General features: G+C 36.3%; 1 protein-coding gene across 2 annotated transcripts in view; it reads left to right on the plus strand.

Annotated features, from left to right (window-relative positions):
* KDM7A (lysine demethylase 7A) overlaps nt 1-26,257 on the plus strand; it is a 71,830-nt gene that overhangs the window by 15,280 nt on the left and 30,293 nt on the right. For both annotated transcript variants that reach the window (XM_055711124.1, XM_055711125.1), the window contains exons 2-7: nt 12,935-13,020; nt 19,140-19,257; nt 20,507-20,667; nt 22,171-22,312; nt 22,597-22,783; nt 23,453-23,615. In XM_055711124.1, coding sequence (XP_055567099.1) covers nt 12,935-13,020; nt 19,140-19,257; nt 20,507-20,667; nt 22,171-22,312; nt 22,597-22,783; nt 23,453-23,615 — 857 coding nt within the window. The remainder of the gene's footprint in view (nt 1-12,934; nt 13,021-19,139; nt 19,258-20,506; nt 20,668-22,170; nt 22,313-22,596; nt 22,784-23,452; nt 23,616-26,257) is intronic.

Genomic DNA, 26,257 nt, shown 5'->3' on the forward strand with positions numbered 1-26,257 from the left:
TAATGTGTAAAAGTAACTTCTTGGTATGTTATGGACTGCATGGACAGTTTTGGCTAGTCTGACCCTCTGGACCTCTGCAAACAGCTGAGAATCCAATAACGATCTCTAAATGATGAGCATTATCTAGTTGACTGAAGGAGCTTATTCTGCTTACTGCTTTGCCAGCCAGTCAGTGTAACATCTGATATTTAAACTCATTATCTGTGTATCTGAAACAGTTTGCTTGTATCATAGCTTAAATAGAAGTTAATGTAATCAGCTACTCCATCTGTGTTTGAAATGAGGATGGTGAGATAGAGATGATGAGACAGTTTGCTCTCAGATTTCTTCAAAAATGAAGCATCTGTCTCTACTTGCTGTTGACTGCAAGTCTATTTACCTTACAAGAAGTAAGGTATTTCAAAGCTATAGGAGCCATCATGTATTATTTTATGTTGTGGTTAGAAGATGGCTAAAAAGTTCTTAGTAAAGTTCGAAAAATACTGTAGGCTGGAGGAGGAATTACACCGTTGAGAAGCAGAGGAATTTAAAAAAAAGTCTTTGATTACTAATTTTTTTTTCTTTATAGGAGAACTAATTTAATTATTTGAATTTTGAAGGCAATAAAAGGTTCATTTCAGATACAGCTGCAGAGACTCTGAATGCTACTGTGAGTGTTAAGGCTACTTAGGAGGCGCCAGGAGGTCTTTAAAACCAACCTGGTTCAGAAATTTTTAGACCAGTTGGGTGATAAACTGTATTTGGTATAGGGAGCCAAGTAAAAGGTGTGTAAAGTAGGCAAAGACCAAGTCTGCTGTTGCTGCAGTCAGTAAAAGCAGCAGATAGTAGCATACAGTAACCCAGGATTAAGGGATTTGCAGCAATGGAGTCTTAAGGTTGTGCTAATACTCGTTACTGGTGCTACAGTGTGGGAGACAGAAGAGGGTATTGCCTGATGTTGTTAGCAGAAAGTCATATTTTCAAATCATGCCTGACAATTTTCCAATGAAGTGACACAGTTTAAAAACAATCGTTAGCTTCCTAATCAATCCTCTCAGACTGAGAAGCCACATGGGTTTGTTACTGTTCGCCTCAAAACCTTTTTTTTCCTCACTGTGCTTGAAGACAAGACAGATCTGATGGTGTGTACTGACAGTATTACTCAGGATGTCGAAAGCTTTACAGACTGTGCATTGCATAAAATAACACAGTACCAGTAGTGCTTGTTGTGCTTCGTGATCTTTCTAAACAGCTCATCTTTATTAGGCAACCTGATCTTTCTAAACAGCTCGTCTTTATTAGGCAACCAGAATAACCAGCTAGTACTCTCTGTAGGAAGCTGCAGTCCATGCCATTTGTTGATGAGCAGTCAACACTTCTAGCTATTGAGAAGGAAATGGAACTGCTGAAGACATACCAACAAATTCCCAGATGAATTAAACCCAGCTTTTAATATACAGTGCAGGTCATCTAAAAGAGGTGGTTGGCCTAATACCTCATACCTAATATTAAAGAGATGCTTGTTCCGTAAGAATATTATAATGAATGTTTTTGGGCTTTTTTTTTGTGAGACTTGGCTGTAAGTAATTCTGGAATTTGGAGACTGCTGTGAGTGAGTATGCAAGAACTGTTAGTGAGTTTTTTTCTATTCAGTGTCTAAAAATTAAACCCCAAATGTTGAGTCTTGTTTCCCTAAAAGCTGATGTAAAGGGATATTTCTTTTACTAAGAGCAGGTAAATATCTTCACACTTCACAATGGTCATCACATTTTTCTTCAAACTAGGAGGTGGGAATCTAGCTGAAAATTTGTCCTTCTGATCTTGTCCTGCTTTATGGAAATCCATGTTTGCTGTGGTTTGGAAATGTAGCTTTCAGACTGTTTGGGTTACTTGCTTGTTTTTTGGATCTGTTACAGTTACTGCTGTACTTCAGTGAATTACCTGCTGGAAATAGTGTCTTGTAGGCACATAACATACTGATGGTGGCATGAAGTCATATATCTGCCTGGTACATGCCTCAGCTACTTTTGTAGCTGGAGCTACAGGTAACTGGTCTCAAGGAACCGGTAAAACTAAACACTTCATCTAATAAGAAGGGTTGGTATACCTAGAGAGAGTCAGACTAAGACCACCTTAAATGCTGTGCTGTCTAAAGAACCGTGCTTCACCTACAGCATCTGGTGCCAATGAATGCATGTTTGACTTAGTAATGTCTCTTTCCATGTTGTGCAGGGTATAGGTTTAAATTCTAGCAAGTTTTTCAGGTGCAGGGAGGGTTGTTCCTCGCAATCTAATTGGTAAGCTATTGGCAATTTATCCATTAGGTTGGAGTAGTTCTGAGTATTAGTGAGTGATGAAGGTGAAGTTCAACAGTTAGGCCAGAGCAGGTCTAATGCCTTCCCTTGTCGGAAGGGGCAGTCCTACATCTCTTATCCCTCTCTCCAGGTGACATAGTCCCACTCCCTCTCATGGATTGGCTCGGATAGTTGTCCAACTGTGCTGTAAGCTAACTTGGTAAACAGGCAAAAAACTGGCTAGGGTAGTTTCTGTCAGATAAGCAAGTGAAAACAGGTTGCTTTGTAACCAGGCAAGTACCGGGGCCACTCCAGGAGGGGGAAATGGAGTGCTTGCTTGGAAGGGAATGAGTAACCTGCCTCTTCCAGTGGCTGCAAGCTGTTCGATCAACACAAGCTATGTCATGTCATTGCTTCTTAAGATCTGCTTGTCATTTTGAGTTGAACCTCAGTTTCTCTTCATAGGCTGTGTGTTTGTGATTCAGGTGATTTCTCTCTTCTTTCCTCCCCTTCCAGTGCCCTCTCAGAAACAAGTAACTGTTATGTCTGTTCTGTGTACAGAAGGCCCTTGTTACCTAATAGGAAACTGCACTGGAACTAGAACTGAAATTCACATTGGCTGTGGTCAGAGGACTTGAGATACTAGTAATTCTTAAAACCACATCATATGCAATGTTTCATTAGGATGGCTAGAGACAGAATGATAATTAACAGGAGTCTGTGTGCAAGTTGGCACTGAGAAAGATTAAGACAAGAAACTAAAAAAGTTGCAGCAAGCAAGTATGTGTAGACTGTATCTCTCATTTAAATTTCATTTTTTTAAATGTCTTCATTCAGAAAAAGGGGCGGCCTTCATTTGCTGTATTACAGTTGTCATAGCTGCTTTATTCCTGAATGAGTGAAGGTTTAATTAATTGTATACCAACTTCCCTTTTCCATCCTGTTGTTATCTCTGTAGTAGAGCTTAGCTTATTTCTTCCTTTCTTTCTGCTTGGGAAATAATGGTGGTGATTTTGGACCATAGTGTGTCCTTGGGTAGAATACAACCACACACAGGCACTCAGTTAATATGTCTTTTTCAAGATAGCTATGGCAGCCCTTTTAAATGAGTTGAAGATTTTGTGGTTTGGTGTTTTGGGTTTTTGTTTGTTTTTCTTGTCATAGAATCAAGGCAGTGTTGGTTCTGCCTTTAAAACCTCTGTGGTTTGGAGGTATTATTTTTAATGTACTTTTTTTTTTTTTTACTTCTTGTAAGTTTTGGATATTTTTTTTTTCTTTCCTCATTGCTAAGCACGATTAGAATAACCCTGTCGGGGAATTGAAATAAAGCAAATTATGTAAATAGGATGCAATTATTTGTCAGAGCCTTTTACTAGGTTCTGGAATATCTTAGTGGGGAAGACATAAACCTCCATTGGGTTGAACTCTTGAGGAGAAGATAAAAAAGACTTAATGGAAAAACTTTCTTAAAGATGTAGAAATTCTAACCTTTGTTGTCAATGTATAGGGAGATAGTTAATTTCTGTCTTTTCTCTTCCCCTTCCAGTGCCCTCTCTCTTTGAATCAAGTAACTAGTATGTGTATTCTTCTGTGTATGTAAGGCCCATGCTACCTAATGGGAAAACAAAGCTGTTACAGACTTTGCTTTATAACCAGAACTAAAATTCATGTTTGCTGTGGCCAGATAAATTGGGACTCCAGTATTGCTAGAATTACTTGAAATCCAATGTTAATCCTTTTTTCTGCATCAGTGTGGGAACAACAGGATAGGTCTCATTTATTTCAACATGCTTCTAGCAGTTGCAACTCCACTAAGACACAGTGCCTGAAGTAAGATTGGGCTATTGTTTCTCCTCTTCTTTGGTGTGTCAGTCTGGCCATACTGGGAAAATGAATAGAGGAAGATGGGAATCTGAACTGCTACAGAGAATCTTTCTGAATTCCCGAACGGAGTCCTTTGCTTCATATATGAAGGGTTACGGTGATTATTGGGTTTAAAGTGCTAAAAAATTTTCTTCAGGTCAATTTGATGCACTTTCTTTTTTTCTTCTTTCCTATAAATCTTACATCTTGATTCACTTGCTGGTATCATCCTGGTTTCTCTCATAGGTTTCACACTGAAATAAGGCGTTCAGCTATCATTGCTGTTTTTAAAATGAATTTCTCTTTCTGACATGCTGTTTAGTTTTGAAGTCTGCTGTAGTTTTCTCTAAATATTATTTTCCTGATCTTCTTGAGGCAGCCTATTTTACTAAAATGTACACCAAAAGTTCTAGGCTCCTTCAGACCTTCATTTCTGTAATACAATGATTTTAAAAGGACACGGACAAAAATTAATTGTAAATAACTCTTAAAGCATCTTGATGCAATCAGTCTGGTTGGGAAGAATAAGTAGAAATCTCAGTTGGCATAGGAAGGGGGGAGAAATTGGCTGTGTGCTTACTAGATGACACTAAACAGAAGGAATATGTCAGAAGTACTTTGGTAATGTTAACTTGGCCTTGTCAGGAAATCATCATTAGGAAAAGTACTTCTCATAAAACTGCTACACGTAATCCATGATGGTCAATGCTATTATGAAATAAGTTGGACTGTGTGTCTCTTCCTAACGCTCTTACATCGTAGTGAAGAGGTTGTTTGACTTCAGTGTGTATTTTTGCATGTAAAGCTCTTTGGATTTGCTGAGTATGTCCTTCTTTTGACTGCAGTTTGAAAAGTCATTTTACTTTTTTGATTAGATTCCTAATAGTTACATTATATCTTTGTATCAAAAATCAGCTCTCCACACAATCTTTTCATCATCAACGTAGATGACTAGAAGTAAGATTATGCTGATTATACCAAATACTCAGTTGTCAAAGTATTTTGTAAAAGCAATGGTCCTTTCTCTGTTAATTTTTTTCTAGCAATTTCAATAAATTGAACTGACTGTACTTAAAATCCAGATCTTGGAAAAAAGCATATGCTCAGTTCCAAAAACATACCAACTAATTTTCAGACTGGATTAGAATTACAGAGTGGAAGAATTGGTGTACAGATAATGTATGTCAGTATTGTTTCCCTGAGATTTTAGGTACCCTCATGATCACGTTGAACACATGGCTACATCCGAAACTGCAGGTAGAAGGTTTTGTTGTATCTGTAACTGAACATTTGTCATTATGTAACTTCATAGCTTTGTTCCATTGATCATAATTTTCCTATTAGGTTTCTGCTTTTCAGAATCCATTCTGTGGAGTTGAGCTTTCTCTGACAAGATGTCATTAACTGATTTTTTTTTTTTTTTTTTTTGTCTGTGCTTTGAGGAGTCTAAAGCACTGTTACCTGAGAAGTCATGTATACTGATTTTCTTTCTCAATGGAAGAACGTGCGTGACTATTGCTATTGAAAGTGTCTTCTGTAAGGACAGCGCTAGTATAGCTATCAAACTTTAGATTTTATTTCTGAAGGTCCAGGAAGTCTGAGTCGTTGGAATGCCCTTTGGAAATCAAAGTAGATCATGTACCTGTTTGTGTGTTTTGTGTTACTGCAATACCTCATTTCAGATAAATGTTACATAATGCAGAAGAAACGGAGTTCAATTACCTTAGAAAGTGTAAATCTATGTAATGAACATTTACATTTTTACTGTGCGATGTAATTGTTAATCTAAAGTAGACTAAGATCTCGTAGGCCTTTGGAAGTGTCAGAAGAGATGCCTCTGAGCAGTCAAGGATCAGAGTTTTATTTGTATATTGCAGCATTGTTATTCTTGAGATTAAGTGCGTTGTAGGATGATGCAATATTGAATAAGCTTGTGTATTTTGAGAGTTGGTCTTACATGTAGTTTTTCTGTCCTTAAGAACTTGGTTGATGGAACCTTTGTGAGTATGTACTAAAGCTGCGTATACTGTTGGGTCACTATCCATATATTCTGTACAAATCTAAAAAATGTGGTGGTTTTTTTTCTGGAGAAAATTGATAGCTCTGAGAGAGGGGTATATTTGCTACAGATAACCATTATTCTGTTTTTCTATTTTTAAAAATATTTTTTAAAAGTGTATTTATGCATGCTATTTGAGTTGTGTTTATGCCAGTCAAAGGTATTTCATTTTGGAAAGTGAATATGGTGGAATCAAAAGCTCAAATATTTTTATGTTGGGTGTTTTTTTCTGTAATTTATTTTAAGGCATCATGGTCTATATCTAGTGTATAGAAATTTGTCGGTTACTTAAAATTATTTAACTGCCAAAGTAAATCCTTGTAAACCTAAACTTACTAGTATTGTGATTCCAGAATTGTTACCATGTTTGTCACAGTAAGACTAAGAGATAGATGGTGGTTCCCTGTACTTTCCTGTGTTTTTTGGTTGGGTGGTTGTGGGTTTTTTTTGTCAGTTTTATTCCTTTGGTGTAACTGCATGTATTTTGAAGAGGGAAAACCAAAAATCTAGCTGGCACTTGAGGTTCAGGTTTTTAAAGCTCACTACACTTATTTTAAGTTTTAGAATTTCCTTCAAATAAACTTCATTGTACAGCTGTTTTTGTGCTACGGGATGGTATGTAGTATGTTAACAGTATTGTCACACTATGACTTTGTCTTTCTATTCCTAATTAAATGTTTTAATATTGTCCCTGAATGAGTGGCAGATGTGGCGATTTGGTTGTGGCAGTGCCATCTTTAGTACTTCCATTGTCTTAACCTGTAAATATATGCCTACTTGGCATCCTTTTCCCACTTGGAAATAATAGACTTGATTAAATGACTAACAAGAATTCCTTAAAATTTGCCGAACTGACTTCCTACCCCATGCTTTTCTCTGCATTCTTGGAATGAAGTAGGAGAAGCTGTTCTTTGCATAACTTGCAAGCTTGCTAATTAATTTTGACAGTAAATGCAATAGTATTTTGTTATGTTCAAATGGATCGGGACTGAAAGTAGCAACTGCAGACCTTGTTATAGGTAAACTGAGAAGTTTGCTGTAATACTCGCCTACTACTTAGTTATTTGCTCACTATATTAATAGACATCTCTCTCAGCTATGATGATTTGAAATTCACTAATAAGGCCTGACACTAGAAAGGCAAGTGCCAGTCTCTTTCTTGTATGTGTGTATTGTTGGCATATGATTGCTGAACAGGCATTTCTTTTCTATTTTTCAGCAATATTTTTTAGAAAGACAGAATCGTGTAGAGATGGAATAACAGAATATTTTAAAGTATTGTGTCTTGAAAAGAACAAGTTATATATTTGGTGAATAACTGCACATAACTGTAACATACACAATTTTATTTATTTTTCATTTATAGGAATCTTATTTTTAAGGTTGCTAAAGCCTATCTGAAAAAGTGAGTTGAGTGGTAGTTAGTATTTTTTCCTTTGGATCAGCTTGTTGAACTGGCTTGTCACGTGGCTCCCTGTTGTTTTTAGATCTGGTGAGAGAAACAATGGAAATGTATAGTCAGACAGTTGGAGGAAGGAGAGTGGGGCTTCTCTTCAGCAGCAACAGCTACACTCTGTGTAGTATGGTGTGAAGTACCCTGCAGGAGTGACTTCTGGTTTTGGACAGTTAAGGCTGTACAGTTACTAGTGAATCTTTGCTGCCTCTAGAATTGACTTACTTGTTTCTTCATCCCTTTTAATACACAGTAGGGGCTCGCTATGTATATATATCTTCTCAGCTGTTCTCTGGATAACTGGAAATTGAAAAAGGATTTTGGGGGTCTGCCCTACGAGGCAATAGGAAACACGCCTATACCCCTAGTAATTGTAGCCCTGCATTTGTAGTAACAGGGAATATGCGCTAATAGCCCTAGTATTTTTCCACTATTCCAGGATTTTTGTTGACTTTTTTCCCCACTGGATGTCAAGACATAGTTTTTTTTCTCCTTTTACGGATAAAGCCTGCAGTGCTTTGAGGCATAGCAAGGAAAGATTGTGGGTGCTGATGCAAGGGTGGACTTGAAGAAGAGGATGCGCTGAATTCCTCTGCAAAAATGGGATAGCAGAGAAAGAAAAAGAATAACCATAGTGTTTATTCAGGGAGAATATGGGGGGATTTTGGAAAATGTATTTTTCAGTAATTTTGTAGCTTGGAAAAGATGCAAGGTATTTTGCCTAATTACACATGCTAGCAAGAGTCCTGAACCTGCATTTTTGCTGTGCAGTGACAACAGAAAAAGTCAGACTGTTCAGGTCAGACTGTGGAAAACCAGGAGGTCTTTGGGCCTGAGCTCCATGTAACAAACTTTAAAAAAACCCAACTTTGCCTTAATTTTAAGCTGTTAATAAATACCTAATTGTGAAACAATATCTATCTGACAATATCCTTTGAAGAAGTAGAAGACATTCCTGTGGTGGCTAGTCATGTTTCTTCACCTGCTACGTTGAGGCCTATAGGTACAAAGTGTCATGCTGGTGTTGAGAGAAGTGGAAACTACTGTGGGAAGCTTCATAAGAAGTATAATTGCATCTAGAAAGAAGAGTCTGTTAGATTGTTTTCCACACGCTACTGAAAAAGATGAAAAAGGAGCTTAAGGAATTGAAGTGATGGGGGGAAAGGAGCAGAAGATGGAATGCAAGAGGATGGCATCTTGTGTATGGCCCAGCTTCTTGACAAATTAACTCATGTTTTCAATGTTGAGGATGATCCATCTGTTTTCTGCAGTCCTTTTATTAGATCGTTGAGAATTGCTTACATTTCTAAATTTTCAAAATTTATATTTTCAGTATGCCTTTTATACAGGAAGTATCAGAAATTTGCTAGTAGGAATATCTTGCCAACAGTTGATAATCTGGCCTGTTAGTTTTTTTTCAGCTGTGACAGTTGGAGAAATGGGCATCCAAACTTTACTCCTCACTTGACTTTTTGTAGTTCTATGTGTGCAATCATTCCCGTTTATACTTGGAATTTTATTTAATGGTAGAGTATATACGCTACTTGTTTTAATAAGATAAATTGCTTCTCAAGTAGTCATGTCCCTTTAAGAACACTGAAAATAAGGCCTTGAATCAAGAGTGCTTTGGAATTTTTTCTTAAACCAGGATTTTTTCAGTCATACCAACAGAGGCAGTTATGCAATCTCTACACATTATGATCATGCTTGATAACATCAGAAGTAGCGAAGAGAAAAAGCCAGACTGGATGGAAAGCAAGCAGGTATTTGATTTGGAAGGTGCAGCAGCCTGCGTGGTGACTGACATGGGTCCAATAGCTGTTCACAACGTCATGCTGCTGTAGGAGAGAAGAGGTGCCAGGTGCCTCAGGCGGCTTACTAATGTACAGCCAGTGCAGTCTTCAGGGATAATGCTTCCTGTAAATGTTTTGGACTTTTGAAAACTCCTTGTGCAAGGCATTTCAGCATAATTGTGAAGTACTTGTTGAATCTGCCATACTGAATTATCTGTACTTGTCTCTTAAATTCTAAACTTATAGCAATACTGCAGTAGAGAGCAGTCTCTGCAGGATTATTTTTTTCCCCTGTGAAAGAAATCTTATTTTTCCTTTACAGAAAAGCAGAGGTCCACAGTATCTATCAGATATGTTAGACAGTCCTCTTCTGATTGATTTGATTTACACTCGCTCCTTTTACATAGCTACAAATGTAATAATGAAATGGAAAGTTGAGACTAAATCAAAACATTTACCTTCTAGTGAGACTTAAATCTGGAGAACAGGTTCCCTGAACTTTGAGTAGCAAGGGATTTCTTCAGTTGCCAGGGATAGGCATGTTCTTGTATATGAAAAAACATAGCACTTCCCTGATTCTTCTGCTACCTTTTGCTGACCTTGCCTTGATATTAGACACCTTGGGCAAGTTGTGAAGGCCTGACCACTCAGAGACTGCTATCTTGGAGTCTATTTTAAACTAGATTTTTCTACCTTGCTGCTGCTTCTAAAACCATTTCAAGTAAAACTGGGCCTGTTCAGGCCTTTCACTTTCATGAACAGAATGAGAGAGGTATTTTTGCAGAGTCTCCTACAGTTGTTGCTTATTATTATTGTATTTCATTTTTTATTTTGTAATACTGTAAACTTTTCACCATTCCTGAGGACTGGTCTACAGCCTCCCTGCGGGAGATGAGCAATTCAGAAAATATGTAGTGCATACTAAAGTAATTTCAACCCAGATGGATGGTAAGGTGAAGGGTAATAATGATATTTCATTCAGGAAAACAATGGTGGGTTGGGAGCACTACCGTATTTGAGTATGTTAATGCTTTCCAGGCCCTCTGCTACCTCTTGGTGACCTTGCTTTGATGTTTGAGGTCTGAAGTTGCACTTACCACACTAATTGATCGCTTGCTAGTAGCCACAGTGATTAATGTCAGATTCATCTATGTACGCTGGAGAAAACAACTCGGGAAAGTGACTTGTGATGTTGCTGTACGTGATTGATATGCTCTGTGGCATCCTTGGCAAGGCTTGTTCTTGCAGGTGCTGGCACTTCATTTGCTTTTTGCATCAGTCAGGTATCTGCTGCTAGGTTCTTCCAACATCTCCCAGTTAGTGTTTTGCCTTTCCAGTTAGGTCTGAGTTTAGAGCATAAATAGTAGCCTCAAAACATTTGCTTTCTTTATTGAATGGCTATTCCCGCTATTCTAATACTATTCCAGTGTTGCCTGCTGTTTCTATACAGGAAATCCCATGTGCCTTCATGAAAGGTTTTGGAATTAATCAAGTCGGAGAAAGTGTTTAGTACTTAACAGAATTTCTGCTTTCTTTTCAGACTATGTTTAACATTCTGTAAGAGACAATAAAATTAACTTTCTTAAACAGAATATGACAAAGAGTTGTCAAAACTGAAGGTATTTTTACTGTACTTTGGTAAAAAGGTCTTACTGTTAGTCAGCAAGATAATCTATCAGGCTGATGATGAACATGTCAGATGATAAACACCAAGAAAAAGGGAAGGGAGTAAGTGAAGTTTTCCCATGGAGCACTGTGTTTCATTGAATAATTGTGCAAACTTGATCAAGATACAGTTGGAACATGAATATCTGTAGCTGTTCAAACCCCAGAAATTTAGTTAAAATAATGGGATTCCTAAGGATGTATAAAACAGCCTTCTCATTTGGGGCTTTTAGAGTGTACATTTAAAAACAGTTTTCTTATAATACATAGGATTCTGAGTCACTCATAAATTCTATAAAAAGAGAGAGAACACAAGCAGAGGGAAATCGGACACGCATTTTTAAAGACTGCTTCTGCCTTCTTTTTGTTTTTGTGTCAGCTGAATTTTCATGTAATAACAATTGCTCTGGGTCTGATCTTAAAACAGATACTAAATATTGCAAGAACTGTGATGAGCTGAGGCAGCTGAGTTTTGTGTTCAGATTTTAAAATAGTATGTATATAAAGAAGCTATGTAATTTCTAAATTCCATGTGGTATGTAGTGAATGGAGAAGTAGAACCAGCTGAATCAGTTTACAGAGAATTTGGAATGGTGTACTTCTCATTGATAGTTACGCGGGAGATGCTCTTCAATTTGAGATTTGATTTGCTCATTGGTGCGGTTTGAATCCTAGACTTAGTGTGTTGTTTTGGCAGCATGTACTGACACTGGAGTGTGTCAGCAGTTTTGGCACTAGGCTGCTAAGGAAAAGACTTCATCTAGCTGGATCATTTCAAAGCTTCAGTATTCAAGCAGTCATTTGATATGAAATGGGTTACGTGAATGGAGTACTGTTCAAGTTCTCATGTTACTAGAATGCATTGAATGTAAATACCTGATTTTGATGTAAGTCTTCAGTGTTGTAGTCTTGCTTCTGTATTATAAAGTCAAGAATTTTCTAAGTGTCAATGAACTTCGGAGAGAAAGAACTCTGCTGGGTTTCAGATTCTACCAGCAAGTAAGGATTACTTTTTCTTTTGAGAACTTTGTGCAAAAGCACATCTTCTCCAATTAAGTTCTAGTGTTTCAGCTTCTAAGAAAATGTACTTAATTTTGACTTTAAAATTGTGTTATTTAGTTAGATAGCAGTATAGGTGCTTTGTTATGACTGTTACAAAGATCTTCAACTTTAATCCCACTTAGTTTTATCTGGGAAAAAATGTACACTGGGAAAATAGTACATCTCTCAAGTGCTCCTTGAAATACTTGTTGCTTTTTTTAAAATAAAAACAATTCTACGGAGTGCTTTGTGTAGCTTACATAGCCTAGTACTAGTAGTATAAAGATTTCAGGAATAGTATGAAAGTATTCTTCATTGGTTTGTCTTGGGAGGTGGGAGTCAGTAAAGTGCTTTTTGTAGGATAGAAGAAAGAAGAAACAAGAAAAAATTCCATAATTTCTATAAATTGATTTAAATTTTTTTTTTAAATCATACCTTTCGTAACGAGAATTGCTTGAATGATTTTGCATAAAGTTTCCTGTAATTAGGATCAAAGCTGGGGTTGAGGGGTAATGGTTTGTACTGTGAACTTGCTTTAAAAAAAATTGATTCTTGTTTCTTTTTTATGATGTGTGGGTTTTTTTTCTTTTTTTTTTTAATGTTATTCTCTGGTGACAAACAAATTATTACTCAAAATCTATGTGGCATCCCAGTAGTTGAGACAATTTGGTATCTCATTACAATTTTGTAGACTATGCATGTTCTGGTAAAAAGATTTAATTATTTTTTAGTTTGAAAAGTAAATCTGGCATGCATTCTTACTAACATTTAAAAAATATTATTCCAGCTGTGTTGGGGTAGAGGAGCACCATGCTGTTGACATTGATCTATACCATTGTCCCAACTGTGCAATTCTCCATGGACCTTCTCTAAGTAAGTATGGGTTATTAAAATTTTATTTTACACTTTAAGTCTGTTTTATCGCCAGGTAAATTTGAAAAAGAATTCAAGATCTTGTTTATTATTTAGAAGTTACTAGTTCTACATGACTAATTCTGAGCTGATAAAAACCCAAAGAATTCACCCTGAAAGGTTTCTTTATCTGGAGATGCAGATAGAATAAAATATAAGCCACTGTTACACATTAGAGAAGTCAAAGTGCACAGAGCTATAATAAAACAATCTGGACTTGACAGAGAGTGAGAGAATTAAAATCAGGGAATAATTCTTAAAAAAAACCAAACCAAAACAAGAAAAATGCAAAAAATGGCTTAAAGTTCCTGTATTTTAATCATCAAAATTGTAATACTTAGGAAGGCAACTCTGAGAAAACGTGGAAGTTTGCTGTCTTGCCTTTCTTGATGATTGTGGGCTACATGCCGCAACGGTCCAGTGCAACCTGAGAATATGAACTTCCCGTGGGTGTTCTTTCTTCCCCGCCCCATCCCGTTTGCATCCTTGAGAATTACACAGCTCTGAATTTCAGGTTTCAGATTTATAAAGAAGTTTCCACCAAGGTCCTAATGCAATTTTATGAATTGCCAGAAGAGCCTGTGAAACAGAGCAGCAAGAGACACCTTTTCTCTGGTTCTCGGTTCAGTAAATCAATTTGCTGTAGAGATATGCAGTGGAAAGATGGAATAGTTTTTTGTCTTTTTGTAACTACTGAAAGGATACTGCTTTATCCAACTCTCTGGATTTTCCCCCATGACTTCTCAAAAGCAAACAATGTAAAAATGAATGTCACCTTTCCAACAATTAATTAAGTTTCTATGTTCAGACCTGACAGATGTTTATATGCACTGTGTGTCTTTAACCTCCCAGCACTGTCATGGCTGGCTGTGTTTTCTAACATGGGTTTGCTTTGGTTCTTTTTTTCCTTGAAGACCACATAGTAATTTATAGTCAGCTGTGACTTAAATTTAGAATCTTCTCAAAGCTGAATATAATTTAGAAATAAGTTTAAATCCACTGCAATCTCAGTGGTAGTCGTGTGGGGTGTGAACAAAGTGATAAAGCACCACTTATTCATGTAATTGATATATGTTGCATGATATGTATCTAGTACAGTATGTGAGTTCAGGGTTAGCTACTTTTAGGTTAGGGGCTAGAAATTAAGATAAATGCTATTTTAAAATGCGGTTTTACATGCTTGTGGTTTTTAATATTCCAGTTGTCATTTTCAGTTAAAAATCTGCATGTCTTTCCAGTAAATCAGAATACAAATAACAGCCATTTATTTTCCTACCTTTCTGCCTGGTTATTTTGTGGAATAGAGTAAATTCAAAATTTCTTTTCTCTTCTTGATTTGGGAGAACTAGTATGCTTCACCATGATGCCTATGAATAACCTTTCTTGTAATGCAGAGCCTGCTAGCTCTGATGAGCACTCTGTCTCACCTGCAGCAATTTGACAGAGAGATAAGAGTGATTTTTTTTGTGTCTGAAGTCTTTTCAAAAAGACAAAAATCTCTGGTAAAAATTATTCTTATCACTCTTGTTGCCTCAAGTAAGTAGATCATCTAGATTTAGTGGAAGCTTCAGACCTGTCACTTATCATCCTAAGTAGAGGTGATATATCGTAGTATGTCTTCACCTGGAATCTTATTAATTGTTCTCAGCTAAGCTGTCAGAATCAAATCTGTGATAGTTTGTGGTTTGGGCTCTACTTACTTTATATTTAGAGACTGATAATGTCTCATGACTTCAAGTGTTGCAGCAATGCTCCAGAGTGCTTCAATCATATGAAATTATGTATGTAAGTAAAATAAAAAAAAGCATTTTTATTTTCAGCTTTTCATATTCTAAAATCTTTTGTCTAGAGTTTTGAAAAAGACAAAAATGCAGCTGTTTGGTTTAAAGAGGGCAAGTATGGCTGTGATTTCAGCATACACTTGTGTATATAATCCCATCTAATGAAATGATGTAGTGCAAAAAATTTACTAAAAATAGACAAGAAACACATACTTCATACTACCAAATGGATAGTTAATTGCAGTGTCCTACCAAATTAATTATATAAAAGTTCCAATAATGAAAAGAAAGCTGCTGCATAGTTAGATGTAAAGATCAAATTAACCAATCAATTTTTTCTTGTTTTTCAAACAAAAATAAATCCTTTTCTTGATTTGGAAGAGCAACAATTTTATAAGACCTTCAGTAAGCAGCCGTGTGTGTAAAATACTAAATAATTAATCCTAACATCCTAAATAATTAAAAAAACCCTAAGACTGTTTTAAAAAAATCATAAATACACTATTGAGTTTTCTCAGCTTATTGGTTCAGTGTCTTCATATTATATTTTGTTGTTTTCAAAGTTTTCTCAATGATCCGTAAGTCTGAAAATGCTGTTTGCATGAATGCTGGGAGTCAGGTCAGCCACCGGATTCTAGAATCCAGAGCTTAAGAGATCACAATGTGCAGTAAATGTTAACAGGACTGTGTTTGTCAGGAGATTACTGTATTAACCTGGTTTTACCTTCTCAAATTCTGTAAATTCCCTCCCACTTGTTTTTGGGGTTTTTTTGACTGTGGTAGTAATGCCAGTGTTTGGTCTGAGCTGACAATATGAGATGATATACCAGACCTTAGAAGTGGCATTCTAAATTTACTGTGTGCTCCTTAAAGTTTTCCAGTCTTCCTATGCTAACATTTCTCTTACCTTGGTCTCAGAGAATCATCTAGAGGACCACTTCCAAGACTCGGGGCTTCTTTGTACAGATGTACACCTCTTGATGGTCCCCATTTGAAGTCTAGTATGTGACTTCTAAGGCAAACGGGCTAGTAGTGTGAGAAGGCAGGGAACAGTGTATGCCTGAAGGAGGTAAAGTTATTGGTCCATAGTTTTGAACATATAAGGAATGCAATTTAAAAATAGCTTCCTGCTTACTTTTCATGAAAACTTCCAGTATACTCCTCTCCTTTTCTTAGCCCCCCTGCAACTGTGTAGTGTACTTTCAGTGTGTGTATTTTCAGTGTTGTCACAGCAGGTTGTGCCTCAGTTCTCAGGAACAGCAAGGGTGAACACAAGTTTCTTCCACTAGTTTGGAGTGATTGAGAGGGGGAGGTGTTACATGTGCAGTTCAACATGTGTAGGGTTTTTTTGTTCGTTTTGAGCATGAGGATCCATTCACTTAACTTATTTTTCTTGCAATTGTTATTGTAATGTCTTAAGGGGTTATAAAAGTTCTAGAATTAAAAAGATATGTAAGTGGAAAAAGTTCTCATTACTGTTTTCTGTTCTTCAGTGCTCTCTTACAGATGGATGATGTACATTGCCAAGTACTAAGTAAAAGAAGGACTTTTGATTTCTGATGTTTAAATGTTGGAAAGACAAAAAAGACTTTGATTTCTGATTTGTAAATGTTGGAAAGACAGAGTTTTAAAAGTTCATTCTGTGCTATAAAATCTCTTAAGCAGCTGTATCATCTTACAATTTTAATGAGCTATTATAACAGCAGTGAATTTATGAGAAACTACTCTGTTGCAAATTAGTAATAGCCACTAATTTCTTGTATTATTATTTATGACTGAGAAAATAGCTTTGAAAACTTAATAAACCTGGCTTCATTATTTATGAAGTTTTATTGTATTTGAATAGTTGGCTCATTAAGCAAGTTCTTCAGCACTGGTTTTCAGGTTAGCAAGAGAATAAACTGACATTTATAGCTATTTAAATGTCTTCTAAAGGGTACATTTTGTCATGTCTGTAGGAAACAGCTTATCAGTAGGAATAATTATGATTTACATGTAAAGACTATAAGATGTCAATTATTCTGATATAACCAACTGTGTTTTCTGGAGAAGCAGCAAGTTTTTTTTCCTTTTTAGAAACTACTTTTTTTCCCACTTCTTAAGTCCTTAGCTTCCTGTTACTGTTAGCTGTGTTTTCAGTATTGCTAGCACTTTTTCAGACTTTGGGTGCATCATGGTTACGGTAGACTTAAGAATGAGCTCTTCATAAAGTGCAAATTTGTATTTATACAGTGGTTTAGCTGGGTGTTATATTTGCATTGCAGGCTGCATTCTATACATGTGTAAAACACTCATTTGTGTTGACAAGAACAGGAGCTTTTCCCTTTTCTGTACTTCAGCAAATTGTAGAATCACAGAATGCTTGGGGTTGGAAGGGACCTCTGGAGATAATCTAGTCCAGCCCCCCTGCTAAAGCAGGATGTAACTAAATTTATGCTTAATTTTAGTGGTTAAATTATACATTTGGTCTCAGTAAATCTCCTTGGGGCAGTGTTCCAGTAGCAGCTATCTAATGCTTTGGAGCAGAATTTGGCTTTTTTAGGAAAAACTGAAATGCAACCTAAAAATTGCCATACCCTTAGTATGCTTCTTACAGTGGTAAATATGCTGGTGAGTAGAAAGGTGGCAAGTTCAGCACTGTTGGAGTTTCTTTCCCAGATGATGAGGCGGTAGTCCTTTTTTTCTGAGGCACCTCTTGGGAATTTAATAAGGCTTCTCAGCCTGTTGAATGTTTGAGTACAAGAGATACAGGCTTGTTTGTATAGAAAGTGCTCAAAAATGCATTTTGCTAAGAAAGAGATAGGTGATACAGCTGAGGGCTTCTTTTCAAAGCAGTAAGCTTGGGTTCTTTGTAAACGAAGATACAAAATGAGTGGTTGATGAAGATTAATTAATGAAATATCCATTATGAAATAATTTGTCATGAAATAATGAAAACTTGAAGACAGGCAGTAAGTTCACCATGATAGCATAAGTAATTTTGTCCTCTGCTTCACTGAAGACTAAAAAATTCAACTGGGGTGGCTGCTTACAGCTTACAATGTTCTAAAATACAGCCTTTCAATATATAAAGGGTGCTTGTAAGAAAGAAGACGACTTTTAGTGAGGCCTATAGTGACAGGATAAAGGGCAGTGGTTTTAAACTGAAAGAGTGTAGGCTTAGGTTGGATATACGGAAGAATTTTTTTGCAATGAGGGTGGTGAGACAGGAACAGGTTGCCCAGAGAAACTGTGCATGCCTTGTCACTGGAAGTGTTCAAGACCAGGTTGGATGGGGCTTTGAGCAACTATGTCTACTGAAGGATGTCCCTGCCCCTGCGGGGGGTTTGGACTAGGTGCTCTTGAAAAGTCCCTTCCAATCCAAACCATTCTATGATTCTATAAAAATAGTGTTGTTTTTCTCATTTGTGTATCTGTCATTTGTCATGGGGATAACCAATACAACAGTTTGTATGAGAATGTCTAGTTTTTCATTTTCCTCAGCCCTTTAAGTATAGGGAACTGTTACAAATGAAATTTAATCTCTATTGAACAATCAGTTTGATTCCCAAAATTGTAATAAAACGTTAATTTATCCTTTGTTCTTTATTAGTTTGTTTTAACAGCACATTAAAGCTTCAAACCACTCAGAAGTTGATTGTTTTGGGGTGCAATGCTTGTATTTATGTGTGTTGTTCTTGTATAGTAAAGGTCAAAACTGTGTAAAACATTTTATGCCTAAAACTGTTATGGAGATGCGAGCAGTTGATAAAAGAAAGGTGGCTTGGTTTTAAACAGCATATGGTAGTGAGTAATAGTAATATTATCAGACTGGATGCAGCTATGCTTGTATGGTGAGATAGCACAATGGGATTAGGTCCTGTTAATTCTGTGTTGATACATAAAATTAAGTCCATGGGTCTTGAAGAGGTACAATTCTTCTCTTAACTGGAAAAAAAAAAAAGAAAGGTCTAAGCTTTAGTAAAGTAAAGTTCTATTTCTAGTTTTGTGGCTGACTTAAGTTTGGACAGCTTTCAGGCTGCTGCTTTTTATCTGTGCTGCACTGGATATGGAGTCTTAAATCGTGTATAATGTGCTCTGAGGTTCTCACACAGAAGGAGCTATAGAAGTATAGAGGATCACTGTCAGGTGTCCTGACGATTCATTTGTGCAGATAGGTAGTGTGCCACCTGCATAAGCAATATGGTTTGTTAATCATAGTAATGTAATTGAGGCATGTCTGGCTCACTGATAGGATAACTGCTGATCTGAACCATCTGATTTAACTAATTCAAAGTTCAATCTTTCTGAAACTTGTAGTGAAGAAGAGGAGGAACTGGCACAGACATGACTACACAGAGTTGGACGATGGTTCCAAACCAGTGCAGGCAGGAACACGGACCTTTGTTAAACAGCTGCGGGCTCGCTCTTTCCCAAGGTACAGAAGCTTACTTACACATTTCAGTGGAAAAAGTAGAGAAGAGGTGTTGGCCGAGTGTGTATCAGGGGCAGTAGCATGAGTGGTTGGTTTTTGTGTTTCTTTTTTGTGCCTAAACTGTCAGAATATTCTGTCTGACAATGAATAGTCCTCAGTTCCATTACAAATAACATAGATCATTTACATGAGTGTCATGGTTTAACCCCAGTCAGAAACTAAGTACTATGCAGCTGCTGACTCACTTCATAACCCCCCACCTGCCACCACCGAGAGATGGGGAGGAGAATTGGAAAGGAACGTATAACTTGAGGACTGAGATAAGAACAGCTTAATAATTAAAATAGGAGGCAAAAAAGCCCCAAACCCAAAATTATGATAACAACAGTTATAATGAAAAGGAGGGAGAAAGGGCGAGGAATGAAATCCAAAGGGAAGGGAGAAAAAACAAGTGATACACAATACAATTGCTCACCACCCACTGATCCATGCCCAGCCAGTCCAGGCCCTGACCAACTCCCTCCAGTTTATATCCTGAGGATGATATTCTATGGTATGGATCTCTTTGCCAGGGTCAGCTGGCCTGGCTGTGTCCCCTCCTAACCTCTTGTGCCCCACCAGCCTTCTTGATGGCAAGACCTGTGAGACTGGAAAGTCATTGACTTAGTATAAATGTTACAAAGCAACAACTAAAACCATCAGTGCGCTGTTAACATTGTTCTTACACCATATCCAAAACACAGCACTGCACCAGCTGCTAAAAAGAAATTAACTCTATCCCAGCTGAAACCAGGACAGTGAACTGGTAGTCTAACCATTCTCACATGCTTTAGAGGAAAATGGAGAAACATCGTTGCACTTACACCCTGAGCTGTTTGTGATTGTGATTGACTATCTTACTGAAACATAATGACTTACAATTCTTTAAAGGAGCTTGTTGTTGTTACCAGACTGTACTTTAATGCCTTCTCTGAGAATTCCTTTTCCCCATCCTATTAAATTACTATGTTCAGTCATATAGAAAGACTATTGAGTTCCCAGGTTATGCATGGCAGTAAACATTTCCTTGCTGGTCTAGGACATTTTCATTGTTTTTTCGTTAAAAGCTTAATATAATAGTACTGAGTCCACTTCTTTTGGATTCAAATGTAGCCATTCCCATCAGTCCTCCCACAAACTGTGATATAATTTTTTTTCTAGTAGTGCTTGGCGGATACTTTTCTGCTAATATTCCATTATTTCCTTCCACCAGTGCTGATGAAGTAATTTTAAAAATGCATGGAAGCCAGTTGACACAAAGATACTTGGAGAAACATGGGTTTGATGTTCCCATTATGGTTCCTAAATTAGATGGTCTGGGGCTCAGACTTCCTCCGCCAACTTTCTCCGTTTTAGATGTGGAACGCTATGTAGGTAAGAGTCACTCTGGAGTACTTACAAATGATCCTATCTGTAAATTAAAATAAATGTTTGCATGATTGTAAGAGCTTCCAGGGTTTTAAATATATATACTAAATTGAAGACTAGCAGAGAGGAATGTTCAAGCTATGGTTTTGGTTGGGTTTTGTTGTTGGTGTGTGGTTTTTTTGTTGGTTTTTTTTTTTTTTTTTTTTTTACTTTCTCCTTTTTCATTGTGTGGTAGATACTTGGTAGGAGTACAGTGTTTGGCCTTGTCTGTATTCTTTTGATAACCTAATATAATGATGTGTGCTGAAAGGTGGCATCATAAAATGTTGATGGACAGAAAACCTACTGACTATAGGAAATACGTAGTGTATGGAATGTTGTTACCATTATGATGATTAGAAAAGTAATGTGTTCTGCTTTAAAGTGCAATTATAATATTGTTACTTCCAAATATTTTCATTTGTAATACTGCCTCTTCAGATTTAGAGAGACTTGATCTTCTAATTCTCATACATATATTTTGACCTGCCAGGTTCTCTAGTTTAGGGAAGAAATTGGAATGTCACAGATTTACCTTTCTGTTATTGAAGAAAACTGTATAAGTACTATTCTAACTGGAATTTTATCAAGATGATACTAACTTGTAATTTTAGAGTAATCACATTTATAATGTACATCTAGATACGTTTCAGCATTCCACAATTAATTGTCAAATTGTCGAACCGTTGTATAACTAAATGGATGTAAAACAATTATTACAATGTTGCTGTTAATCCTTTCTCTCGGCTAAAGGTTGCTTCTTGCTTGTGTAGTTCTGCAATGTATCATTTAAATATCACATCTTTTACAACCAATCCTTGTTGTCTTCAGATCTGAAGGACACTCATGACCATTCAATGAAGCTACTGTGCTATAAAGTTAACACGTATATATTAGGGGGGTAGGGATGGGCTTGTAAAATGTTTACAAAGGAATACCTGCACAGTTTTTAATGTTAATAACTTACAATTATGGCACAAGTTTAGTCCAGTTTGCTAATAATTACAAGCTGTGAGCAATAGGATTTATTATTTGTGAAGAATTCTCAGTGGTCCTTCTGTTAAATATTCAAGTGCTGTAGCGATGATTAATAGGAAGAGTGAGGAATAGATCTTCCTTAATAACTTTCTCTATGCTAGTCTTTCCAACTGAAGCTACACACTCCATTTTTTTTAAACCATTTGCAGTCATTCTGTACTGCTCTTTTTCTTTTTGGTTAACCACAGGAAAGAGGATTTATTTTTAGTGTTTTCAGTTCTGTCCTTAGCTGATTATAGCAATTAAAGTTAGACCTAATAAAAAGTTCATTTATACTGATCTGTCCCTGTTCCAAGAGAATACTGATGGTAGTGGAGTTTTTGAGCATAAATGTTTTGATAAAGGTAGGAAAAAAGTTAAATTTCTCTTAAATACCTTAATTGGCTGGTTTTATCTGTGATAGGTTTAAGAAAATCATCCTATTTTTCGCAGGTGGCGACAAAGTGATAGATGTAATAGATGTAGCAAGACAAGCAGACAGTAAAATGAAGCTCCATAATTATATTAAATATTTCACAAATCCTGACCGACCAAAAGTATTGAATGTGATCAGCCTGGAATTCTCGGACACAAAGTGAGTATTGATTTCAATTCCTTAAATGTAGGAAGTGGTTTTTACTAAGCTGAACAATATTTGTAGGAACATAATGTCTGTAGCGGGAAAGATAGGAGACTGTGTATTTTATATAGACAGCTACTGTGATGTAAAGTGGGTATAAAACATTTTTATTAATTCATAAATAATAACTTTGTAGGAAACAAATTTAAAGCTGTCATTTAAAAAGAGGTGTGCTTACTCATGATAATGGTTATTTTCTTGTGTGTTTGTGTTTGGTTTTGTTTTTTTTTTTTATAAAGGATGTCTGAATTAGTGGAAGTACCAGATATTGCCAGAAAGCTTTCATGGGTGGAAAATTATTGGCCAGATGATTCCGTCTTCCCTAAGCCTTTTGTTCAGAAGTATTGTTTGATGGGTGTCCAGGACAGCTATACCGATTTTCATATCGATTTTGGAGGAACGTCAGTTTGGTACCATGTTCTCTGGGTATGAAGGCTTCTTGATTTATGACTATGCAAAACAAAGTTTATTCAGTGTGCTGCCTTCTTCCGTGGCATTATCACCTGTATGGCATTCTGTGTTTAAAAAGCTGGGGGAAGAACTTGAAAGTCGATTACTGATTGTTGGTGTTGCATTTTTATGCTTTTATTTTAGCATGCTGTTGGTAACTTCTAGACTATAATTGATTGGCTGATCATTTTAGTAGACTGGTAGGTGATATAGTGATGTTTTAGTATGGAAAAAAATGAATGAATGAAAATCGTTGACAGACTCAACTTTTTTATTCTCACAAACTTTGACCATATATACATCATAGAAGAGGCAATTTGATTTTATATTTTCTCATTTGGCATGTGTGCACGTATCCATAAATTGTTTATAAAAGTTGGAATTTTTTATGCTCCAGTGAAAAGTTCTGGTTGTTTGGTTTGTTTCTTTTACATCGCAAGACACCAACAGGTTCGTGTACTGTTGACTAAGCTTTTGGTGGATTACAACTGTGAAATACTTGGGGCTGGGAAGCCCTAACATTCCACAGTGCACGTATGGAATTCTTAGCATTTAGATTCATCTGTTACTTCATTTAGGAGTGGCTCAGAGGTTGTAGTATGCCTACAGGAGGGCATTCATTTATTTGATTTTTTCGTTTAATAGGGTGAGAAGATATTCTATTTGATCAAGCCCACGGATGAAAATTTGGCTCTGTATGAGTCTTGGAGTTCCTCTGTAACCCAGAGTGAAGTATATTTTGGGGACAAAGTTGACAAATGTTACAAATGTGTTGTGAAGCAAGGACACACTTTATTTGTTCCAACAGGTAAGATTTTTACCCTTACTACTAGGACTTAAGATGCTTAATTACCAGGAGTTAAGGGTATCCTAAAATGATTGTGTTACCAGCATTTGGTTTCTTCTAAAGTTTTGGATAAAAGAGAATAATAAATTCAGAAATTTACATTTTTTTCAAAACAAGTACTTAGCTTTTTAGATTGCCTGGCAGTAATACCAGTTATTAGGGAAAGAAAGGGTGTTTGTTAAACAGTTTTAAGATAACAAATAAAAACTTAATTTGGATATCAGGGAAATAGTTCCAATTCATAGAACACGCATTTTTCACCATTTGATAGAGATCCAGACTAAATTCTTATCTTAATTGTATAATACAGCTTTGTTTTTACAGCTTTTGAATATTGTAAGACCTATTAGGCAAAATTATTACAAGAACATGTAAACTTCTTATGCTGTAGGCTAGAGGATGTAAAATAAGTCGGGTGGTTTTTTTTTGTTTTTCTTTTTTTTCCTTTTTTGTCTTCTGTCAGCAGGAACATCTAAACTGGGTGGAGCCAGTGGAGACTCTGAATCAAAATGAAAGTGTCCCTAAATAAAGCTGAAGAATACATAATTTAATTCAAATGTTAATTCCTTTTATTAAAAATAAAAGGATACCTGTATATATGGTTTATGAAACTGTAGAGTTCATAAATGCATTTCAGCAGCTTCCTTTAAAAATGATGCAGAGGCATGGTCTTTTCTGGTTTTCTTTAACATTTCTTTTAACTGTCACCTAATAGCATCTGATAACTTACAGGACATTTTTAAGAAAAAGAAACACCAAAACAATTAAACCCACAAAAATCCTCCAAACAAAGCACACCACCCCCACACCTCCAAACTCCCAAATACCATAAACTTTGAAGTCTTTAATAAACAAAGCATATTTTGCCAATGAAGGGAGTGCCAGTTAGTTTCTTGTATTTTCACTTATCCAGCTCATCCATATAAATACTTTTTACTATTTTATTACTAAAGATTTGTACGGGTACTAGCTTCCTTTTTTTGGGGGGGAGGAAGCTTTAAATACATGGAGAAAGAAAAGGGTGCACAGTACTGCTTCTGGAATAGGCCTCAAAGAAATATGGTCAGTACCTTAATCTGTCCTATGTAACTATAACTTCCTAGTTAGACTACTACATTTTTCGTGTAGCTCTGTTCTCTATTTGTGGGGTTTGGTGTTTACTGTTCTAGTTCATGGCTTGTGAAGAATAAATACTACATGGTGAGGAGCTATATTTGCACTAAACATTCCTGAACATCCAGAGCTTTTAAAAAACATGTGTTTTTGGCAAGAGATTACATTAATTTTCCATTTATCTAAGTGTGAAGTCATACATCTATGAACAAAGAATGCAGAATTACAGAACGAAGAACTTCAATGTGACCCACAGATCTCTGAAAATAGTTCCTGCTTCCCAAGTAATCAGATGAATCTGGGCTTTCACTACAATGTCACCCAAAAGAAAAGTATTATAACATTTTCTAATGTATATGTGTATTTGTCTGTGTGTACATATACATGTGTATATGTACACACACATAAATATTTATATATGTATGTTGGAGTATAGTGTAAGAACCAATAAATTAAACTAAGTTTCAAGACAGGCGTTTAAAAAATGGGTAATTCTGTAAGACAAATTAAAGGCTTTAAAAAAACCCTTGTATCTACTGAAAATCACTTTTGCTGTTCCTGCTTGTGCTGATGCTAGTGCATGTAATAATTATTTTATGATCTCTGAAATACATTCAGAGTAGATTTCTGATTTAAAATCAGTCTTGCATGTAGATGAATAGCACCTACTGGGAGGCTCTTGAGAGTTATTTAAATATTATTCAAGATACTCTGTGTGGTCTACACCAACTTTTTGCCTTGTTACATAGATCTTGATTAAAACTACAGCATAAAAATAGCAAGTAGGAATGTAAAAAAATTAAATCCTTTAGTTGATGCAGGTATGCCATAAAAATCCTTGGTGTTTAAGCAATAGTGATGAGGTTTTGTTGTCAGTTTTGTCAGTGTCTGGGGATATGTCTGTTTAAAGAATTGAAATACATACGTTCTTTGGAGAGTCAGAGGTATTAATCTACTGTGATGATGGTAAGAGTGTGAAAAACTGAAACCATATTGACAAGTGCAAAGTGCAGCTGGTAATACAAGGCAATCTTCATTGCACAGAACTTCTCAAAGAACAGAAGTAAAACTGAACAATGTATAAAATTAAAAACCCTTTATACTGCATGCAGCATCGTATTATACATTCTCTCATATACCATTGTGTAGCTTCCCTCCAAGTAGGCATGTTGCTTAGTCAGCATAGTTGCTAGGTTTCGGATCTTTTAACATGTGTTACCACAAAAACTCACTCAAACTGGTTGTTCTTAACTGAATTAGGGCATGGATTTAATGGTAGTTTGCAATACATATTTTTTTATGATTTGGTCTGATCTTGCTTCAAGCTGGGGAGCTTCCTGTGTTTGTACCTCTTGCCCTACGTTCAGTCAAACTATGAAGTAATCTGCAAATGTATGGTCAACTCATCTTTTTTTAAAAGATCATCTGTATGCATGCAAAACCAGAAAAAAAAATCTTGAAAGAAGAAACTCTGTTTGTAGTCTAATTAT

The sequence above is a fragment of the Falco cherrug genome, chromosome 5 (assembly GCF_023634085.1).
Source record: "Falco cherrug isolate bFalChe1 chromosome 5, bFalChe1.pri, whole genome shotgun sequence".
NCBI classification, from domain to species: Eukaryota; Metazoa; Chordata; class Aves; order Falconiformes; family Falconidae; genus Falco; species Falco cherrug.